Raw genomic sequence first — 9413 nt, 5'->3', positions numbered from 1 at the left:
TGCTTGGAGGCAGGAAACTGGGGATCAAGCACACAATCCGGGAATGTGCCCTCGGCCGGAATCGAACCTGGGACCCTTGAGTCCGCAGGCCGACACTCTATCCACTGAGCCAAACCGGTTTCGGCTGGTTCCAGGTTCTTAGACATGTTCAGGGTCCTCTGCCTTATTTTACTACAACAAAAAATAGTGCGTGACACTCACTGTTTGGTTTTCCTCCATCCTTATTTATAATACACCATCTCTCTTAAGTTTCTTTCCCCTAGTAATTGGTTTAATAAAATTTCACAGACTCACAAGATTTGAGTAATTGTGATTTTTTTTTCCTTCAAGAAATGAAATCATGGGCCTAGCCATGGGTCAGTGGTTAGAGTGTCAGCCTGTGTACTGAAGGGCACCAGGTTCTATTCCCGGTCAAGGGCATATACCTGGGTTGATGTTTTTCTCTTGCTGTCTGTCCCCCTTCCACCCTCCTTTTCTTCTAATCTCCCTCCCTCCCTTCCACTCTCTCTAAAAATCAATAGAAAAAATATCCTCAGGTGAGGGTTTAAAAAAAAAAGAGAAATGAAGTTATGCATTGACCAGGTGGCTCAATTGGTTGAGTTTCATCCTGTGCACTGAAGGGTCACCAGTTCAATTCCTTGTCAGGGCACATGCCCATGTTGTGGGGTTGTCAATCCCCAGTCAGGGTGCATACAGGCGGCAACTGATTGATGTTTTTTTTTCACATCGATGTTTCCCTAACCATCCTCTCTCTCTAAAAATCAATAATAATAATAATAAAAAGCATATTCTTGGGTGAGGATTTTTAAAAGAAGAAAGCTAGAAAGGAATAAGGTTGAGTCAGGCACATATTGAAGTATTTCCTTAGCTAACATTATAAAATATCCCTTGGTCATGTGGGAGCTAGTTCTTAACTACCTAGACCAGGAATAGAAATTCCTATTGAAAATCTGCCTTTTCAGAATAAGATAGATCTACAAAAATTGTCTCACCTCTTTCTCTCCATCATTGCTTGCTTTTTCTATTTTTCTCTCCAATTCCCATCCCCTAACTCTCCCAGGTTCTTATTGCCAACAATGGCATTGCAGCAGTGAAATGCATGCGGTCTATTCGTCGGTGGTCCTACGAGATGTTTCGAAATGAACGTGCAATCCGATTTGTTGTCATGGTCACGCCTGAAGACCTTAAAGCCAATGCAGGTGAGTTATTTGCATTAAGAAAGCATCACTCTAGAGCAGTGGTTCTCAGCCTTGGCTGCACATTAGAATCACCTGGGAATCTTTTTAAAATCCTGATTTCTGGGCCTCATCCTCCGGAAATTCTGTTTCTTTGTTATGGGGTGAGTAGCACAGCCTATAAGTAGGAGAATAGTAACTTAGGGGGAGTCTCAAACCGAACGATCTATCTTTTAAAGAGTGTTATTAATTAGCGTATACAAGTGATTGTGCTATATTTAACCTCAACACGGACCCTTGTGTTCTAGGTAAAAATAGGTAGAAATTGAATGAAAGTGTTGATTTGGGTTTTCAGGTGTATGCCTTTTCAGTGTCAAGTATTTGCTAAGCCACATACTTTAACATGTGTAAGAGGAAAGGTTCGGAAGGAAATACTATTTCCCTTATGAGCCACAGTGAATTTTTTCCCTTTCTTCTGAGGGAGAGCCCTCTTGGGACCCAAGTTGTTTTCACTCTGCAAGCTCTTCTGCACATTCTCTCTACTTAGTAAGTCCTCCAGCTGAAAGATGTTGGGATAGCTGAGAGGTTGTGGCTTTCCTCTCCATGCTTTTCATCACTAAAGCATAATCTCAAAGTTAGAGTACTCACAGATAACAGCTTTTTAAATAGCTAACTTTTAAAAACCATTTTGTTTTGTATATGTTCTCTATATATTGAGACAATGATGTTAAGGCTATGCCTACGGAGTAAGGGGTATTATATACCTTATTTAGAAACAGAGAAGGCACCAATTTATTGGAAATCTGATGTTATGTGAAAACATTTAGATTGACCCTTTAACATCACTGAGCCACAATTTTTAAAACTATAAAAGAAGGATCATAATGTCTAGTTCACAGTAAAGATGAGATTGTCTATCATAAGTGTCAATTACCTTGCATTATTTCTTTTCCTTTATCTAGTTCTACCTAGTGCTCCCATTAATTCATTTATTTGTACTCAGTAAACATAGGGACCTACAGTTGGATAAGATGTGATCTGGCTCTAGGAAACAAATAATTTCAGTACTTTGAGGTCAGTGCTATAATATAAATATGCATAATGTATTATGAGAACATAGAAATGAGATATCTTAACTCTGCCCCATGCTCTTGGGGGCAGGGTTAAGATAAAGCTTTCTGAAGAGGTTATGCCTATCCAAAATTGAGTAAGAATTAATGAAGCAATTAGGGGGAAGACAAAAGTGTTTCAGGATGAAAGAACAGTATAGGCCAGGGGTGGGCAAACTTTTTGACTCGAGGGCCACAATGGGTTCTTAAACTGGACCGGAGGGCCGGAACAAAAGCATGGATGGAGTGTTTGTGTGAACTAATATAAATTCAAAGTAAACATCATTACATAAAAGGGCACGGTCTTTTTTTTAAATGGTTTTATTCATTTCAAACGGGCCAGATCCAGCCCGCGGGCCATAGTTTGCCCACGGCTGGTATAGGCAAATGTTTGAAGGTGTGACACAGTCATTTTCTGGAAATTATAGGTGGCTTGTTAAATTACAAAATGTGATCTAGTATTTGTCAAGAAGGGTCTTGTTTTTCATCATCAAGGGCATAGACTTTATCTTTTTAGGGATGAGTGTGTGTGTGGAACATTAAAGAATGTGTATTTAAATAGATTAGTTGTTTTTGATGATTCAAAAGTAGAAGAGTATAATGAACCCCTTTCCATCTGTCTGTCATCTGGCATCAATAATTATCAACAGCCAGTCTTGTTTCATCTATACTTTCACCTTCTCCCTCTTCCACACAATCTTTGAAGCAAATCCTAGACATGATTTTGTGTAAATATTTTAATATGTATCTCTAAAAGATAGATACAGTTTTAAAAACATGAATAATTAGATGATTCAGGAATCATCTGGAAGATCCGTTTGTGGAAGGCAATACTAAAGGATATGACAAGGCTGAGACTAGGAAAGAACAGGATGGTTTACAGAGCTTTAGGAGGCAAAATTGACAAGATTTGGTGGTTGAATGAAGAGTTAATGATTGTTGGATTTCTAATTTGGTTGACTAGGCAGGTACTAGTACCATCAAGTAGGGCAAAATAATAGATGATGTAGCAAGAAGAGTAAAGTGTTTTGTTTTGTTTTAATATGTTTTATTGATTTTTCACAGAGAGGAAGTGAGAGGGATAGAGAGTTAGAAACATCGATTAGAGAGAAATATCAATCAGCTGCCTCCTGCACACACCCCACTGGGGATGTGCCCACAACCAAGGTATATGCCCTTGACCGGAATCGAACCTGGGATCCTTCATTCCGCAGGCCAACGCTCTATCCACTGAGCCGAACCAGTTAGAGCAAGAGTAAGGTTTTTTTGGGGGACAGAATTAGGTTTGGAGTACTTGTGGTACAAGTAGACTCTATAAATTCTACAATAAATGGAATATATCCTTCTAAAACTTAGAAATAATAACAGCCAGAGATTAAGAGTTTACATTATTAGTTACCACTACTCCCTGAAAGAACAGATAGAAAATAAAGAGAAGAGGGCTAAGGATGAAACTTTATGGAAGGGTGGGATATAGGATAGGTGCAGGAAGGTAGGTCCATAAACAATACTGAGAAGAAATGATCAGAGAGATGGGAGAAGCAGAAGAGAAAAGCAAAAAGAAAGAATTTCATTAAGAAGGGTCAAATGTTTCAGCAGTTCAATAAAGTAGGAAGAGAAATCTGTCCAGCAATTATGAAACCATTGATATTTGCAAGAATAGTTTTAGTAGAACAATATGAGTATGCAAACTAATATAGAATTTTAAGTAATGAACGGGAAGTGACATGGAGATAGCCAATGTAGACACGTTTTTTAAGAATTTGAATGAGAACGGAGGAAGAAAAGGCAGAAACTAAAGAGAAATTCAGGGTCAAGGAAGGATTTAAATTTTTCTGAATTGAAAGAGACTTGGGAATATTTATAGTCTAAGAAGAAGAAATCAAAGAGGGAGGGGGTACAAGTCTACAAGAGACCTAGAGGAGGTGGGAGAGGATTGGAGCAAGAACACAAGAACAAAAGTATGCATATCTTTTGACCAAGAAATTGTATTTTCTTTTATTTATTCTGAGGAACAAAAATCAGTAATATGGGCAAATATATTTGTATAAGGATAGTCATTATTAAAATAATCAGAAACTTGGAGTAACTTAAGTGTTCACCATCAGTGGATTAGTTAAGTAAAATGTGCTACACTAGTTCTATGAAATATCATGCAGCCATTAAAAAATAGCATTAATTGGTCTGAGAATGCATTCTGTTAAATTGCTGTATTATTTATCTATTGTTGTGTAACAATATTACCACAAACTCAGCAGCTTAAAACAACTGACATTTATTATCTCACAGTTTCTGAAGGTCAGGGTACAGCTGAGCTGGGTCTTCTGCCTCAAAGCTGCAGTCAGTTGTCAGTTGGGGTTGCAGTTTCACCTGACGCTCAACTTTGGATGGATCTGCTTTCAAGCTCACATGGTTGTTGGCAGCATTCAGTTTTCTGTGGGTTCCCACACTTGGGGCCTCAATGGTTAGCTGGTTATTGGCTAGAGGCTACTCTCAGCTCCTTGTCACGTGGCTTCTACCTCAAAGCCAGCAAGGGAGAGTATTAGATTTGGTTACATTCATATGTAATATTATTGTGGAAATGACATCTCATATTTACCATATTTTCTTGGCCAGAAGCAAGTCACACCCAAGGAGAGTGGATTACTTAAAACATGAATACCTGGAGACTGGGATCATAGCGGCAGACACTTAAATGTCTGTTCATCACAATTTCCAAGAAGAACATTGGCCATAAGGAGATTGATAGTGTGATATAATAATAGGAAAAAAGTACATTGTGTATAGTCAAAAAAAAAAAGATATAATACCAAAACAATAATACTAGTTATCTGTGGGAGTGAAATTTTGGGGTGTTTTTATTTCTATTTATGTTCCTGCTTTTGCCAACCTTTTTTACTTAGAGTTTATATGATTTTTTGCTTTCTTTAAAAGTTATTTAAGAAATAGAACTCTAGAAAGGATTATAATATCAGTGGTATTAAATTAAGGAATTAGTATTTTTTAAAATATATTTTTATTGATTTCAGAGAGGAAGAGAGAGGGAGAGAGAGATGGAAACAGCAATTATGGGAGATCATTGACTGGCTGCCTCCTGCATGCCCCCTACTGGGGATTGAGCCCACAATCTGGGCATGTGCCCTGACTTGGAATCAAACTGTGACCTCCTAGTTCAGGGGTTGACACTCAACCATTTAGCCACACTGGCTGGGTAAGAATTTTTTTTAAAAGGACTTAAAGCCTTTAAAAGTTAAGAACAAGATATAAGAAAAGTTAATACATATGTTGGAAATGGACCTTGAGCAAGTTATTTAACTACTCCAGACCATAATTTCCTATAAACTGGGTGTTATATTACCTATCATATGTTGACTTAAATGAAATATATATGTAAAGTGCTTATTAGTGCAGTCCTACACATTGTAGCTTCTCTGCTACAGTTGTTGCCAGAATAGGAAGAGAGAGACATCAGGTGACAAATTTAAATGGGAATACTGAGCAAAACAAGTAATGTGAGGTAAAGAAGTTTCTTTTTAAAGTGTCTTTCAAATATCTGTTATTGCTAACATTCCAGATAAACCCTTTTTAAACACCTAGGAGACTCCTGTATCTACCCTTTCCTGTTTAGCCAGTCTACAAACCCTCCAGACTCTCCCCTCTGTCCCCATTCTGTCTTAGCTCTACATCAAGAAAAGGGCTTTCTCAGAATATAGTACAAGGTAAAGATAAAGGGTGTTAAGACTAGGACTTTTTCCCATAATAGAATAATTATACATGGGCCTCTAAGTCACAGACACATTATTTTTGATATAGGGGTCATGAAGACCTTTCCAGAAAGGTCACATAGTGAAATGTTTGAGAACTGCTGTTTTAGTGTAAGAGCTTCCTAAATATGAGATTAGTGCATATTAGTGACTTAATAAAGTCAGAGCCTTCAAATAAATGGTCCTGGAAATTACCCCATTAATGCAGTTTGTTCTATGGTTACTTATGATGGTCCTTTACATAGTCTTGCTCTGTGTAATATTTCAGAAACTAAAGCATGTATTCTCTATTAATTTGCTTACATTTTCAGAGTACATTAAGATGGCAGATCACTATGTACCAGTGCCAGGGGGACCAAACAACAACAACTATGCAAATGTTGAACTCATTCTTGATATTGCTAAAAGGATCCCAGTTCAAGTAAGAGATGCCAATGTATCCTTTAAAGCCAAATTTATGTGTTCATTGCAGCATTATTTACAATAGTCAAGATATGGAAGCAACCTGATTGTCCATCAATAGATGAATGGATAAAGAAGTGGTGCATGTATACAATGGAATATTACTCAGCCATAAAAAGAGTGAAATCTTGAAATTTGTGACAACATAGATAGAATAAGAGGGCATTATGCTAAGTAAATAAGTAAGACAGAGAAAGATAATTACCAAATATAACTGAAACAAACTCACAAATATAGAGAACATTTTGATGATTGCCAGATGGGATGGGTGTTGGCACATTGGTGAAAAAGAAGGGATTAAGACGTACAAATTGCCAATTATAAAAACAGTCATGGGGATATAAAGTACAGCAATGGGGAATATAGTCAATAGTCAATAATATTGTAATAACTATGTTGTCAAGTAGGTACTAGATTTACAAGTTGATCACTTCAGAAGTTATATAAATATATAATCATCTGAAACTAATACAATATTGTATGTCAGTTGTATTTGAAATTTTAAGTTGAAATAAAGGGAAAAATGTTTCCACTTTAAAGATATTATTCAGATTCAGCACTATAGTTCACATATGAACTAATATTTACAATTGCCAAAGAAAACTATTGCATATTATGGTTTACGATGTTTCACTGTTTTGATAAACACAAAATCTGTAAGTGGTCACAGAAAACAATAACAACAGATTTAGTGATTTTACAGTTAGGCACAAAGGAATGTCCAAAAAAGAACTTTTAATTTTTTTTAAAATATATTTTTATTGATTTTTTTACCGAGAGGAAGGGAGAGAGATAGAGAGTTAAAAACATCGATCAGCCTCCTCCTGCACACTCCCCACTGGGGATGTGCCCGCAAACCAGGTACTGGCCCTTGACCGGAATCGAACCTGGGACCTTTCAGTCCGCAGGCCGACGCTCTAGCCACTGAGCCAAACCAGTTTCGGCAGAACTTTTAATTTTATAGAATGCATCTTTGTTGAAAATTTATAAATGCCTTCATGTGAAATATAACCAACAAGGAAGGGAAAGGTGGAAAGATGCACTTAGTCTAAGTAAACAGACTACAAACAGGAGTTTTGTAAGGGTCCCCCCCCCCGCCGAGATTATTTATTCTATCCATTTCATGTTCAAACCATTTCCAATGGAATATTCTTATCCCAGAATATGATCCTGTATTTCCACTGAAATATTCTTAGCTCAGAATATGATGGTGTAGAAGTAGCTCATTCCTTCCCTATCACTTGTATGAAGAAGTTTAGGGTAAGTGTTTTAAAGCCCAAAAAGAAAAAAAAGCTCATGATTTATAGGGCATTATAACCACTAGATATAAAGGTTGAGTTGTGTGGCCAAAGTAATTGAATCTGTGAAGGAGAACTAATATTTCTATAGAGTCTAGAAAAGCCTCTATAGAGTCTAGTTGAAAGGCTTTGAATTGAATTTCCTAAAGAGCAACAAGACTAGCTGGATCTTAATATCAATTTCAACTTAGACTTGACTTATTCAGAGGTTTTACCACAATGGACTGCTTATTTTTCTGTAAGAAGTTTGCCAAGAATTAAGCATAGAAGCTGAATTAAGTATTAGACTGCTGTGGAGATATTGTACCTCATGGAGTAGGGCCCAATCTTAGTAGAGGATAATACAGTTATGTTTTTCTTTCTTTTAATATGAATTTTAAGAATGAACCATATTGTATTCTCTTGTAGGCAGTATGGGCTGGCTGGGGTCATGCTTCTGAGAATCCCAAGCTCCCAGAACTTCTTTTGAAAAATGGCATCGCCTTCATGGGTAAATCTTTCTGACATACTGTTTCCGTCTTTCTGTTCCTCTCTGTCAGTTTTGCCCATATTCTACTCTATATTCTGCTTTTCTGTTCAGCACTCTCTTATTTTTCATCAGTCAGCAACTCTGAGAGTAACCTCTTTATTACTTTGTTTTCCCTTCTTCGCTTCTTATACCCTGCTTATGTCTCCGTATCTTGGTTTGTTTTCTGTCCCTAGGTTCTTTTCCATGAGATGTGGAGGAGGCTCTGATTTCCAAAACCCTGGTTTTAAGAATGTTGCCATTAACCTAAGAAAAGACACGGAAAACGTATTTTTATATAGCAAAGATAATTGAATACTTAAGGATAACCTAGCATTGTATCCTTAAATATGAATCAGCCCCTTCACATTTAAGCATATAGATTCAAGGGGCCCAGTGCACCTTGAAAGGAACTGTGGGCCACAAGGCTGTGGTGGACACAGGGGCGGGTCTTGGCCCATCCTTCCCACCCCCGCCTGGCACCTCCTGCTGCGGCCCCCAGTCCCCTGTCTGCCGGCAGCCTTGCTCCCGCCACTCCCACTCCCACATGCTGATGGGGCCAGCCTGCTCCCATCGCTAACGGCACAGAGCAATTGGGGCCGGCGCCAGCAGCAGGTGCAAGTGGGGCTGGTGCAAGCTGCGGCTCCAGCACCGGCTGCAGGTATAAGCGGGGCTGTCACCAGCAGCAGGCGGGAGAGGTGGCTGCTGGCCCCAATTGTCCCTCAGGAGCAGGGGGAGGTGATCAGGCAGCCACTGCTCGTACCCACTGAGGGCGCCAAGTGATCGGGGCCAGCACCAGGCTCTGGCAGTGGGTGTGAGTGGTAGGCTCCGGCGCCAGCAGTGGGTTCGAGTGTCGGATGGGAGTGTAGTGTGCAGGAGCAAAGAATTTTCAGTAACCACCATAGGCTTGCCCCGATGACAGCGACCGGCACCCCACCTTGGTCTGGCATCCCCGCTCATCTGCTCCACCATCCCGCCGCAGCCGACACCTGCTATGTTCCGCGCGTGCCCCCTGGATGTCAGTGCACCTCATAGCAACCGGTTGTTTGGTTATTCTGCCATTTGGTCTATTTGCATAGTAGGGTTTTTTATTTATATAT

At 39.0% G+C, this 9413-nt stretch overlaps 1 protein-coding gene across 1 annotated transcript in view; it reads left to right on the top strand.

Annotated features, from left to right (window-relative positions):
* Window positions 1–9413, top strand: part of ACACA (acetyl-CoA carboxylase alpha) — a 229022-nt gene that overhangs the window by 45740 nt on the left and 173869 nt on the right. The window contains exons 5-7 of the mRNA XM_015559072.1: window positions 1061–1199; window positions 6360–6469; window positions 8217–8298. Of these exons, the coding sequence (XP_015414558.1) occupies window positions 1061–1199; window positions 6360–6469; window positions 8217–8298 (331 nt within the window). The remainder of the gene's footprint in view (window positions 1–1060; window positions 1200–6359; window positions 6470–8216; window positions 8299–9413) is intronic.

Source organism: Myotis davidii, unplaced genomic scaffold (genome assembly GCF_000327345.1).
Source record: "Myotis davidii unplaced genomic scaffold, ASM32734v1 scaffold993, whole genome shotgun sequence".
In the NCBI taxonomy this organism is placed as follows: domain Eukaryota; kingdom Metazoa; phylum Chordata; class Mammalia; order Chiroptera; family Vespertilionidae; genus Myotis; species Myotis davidii.
Note: the sequence above shows the minus strand (reverse complement) of the source record. Positions and strands in the feature narration are given on the sequence as shown.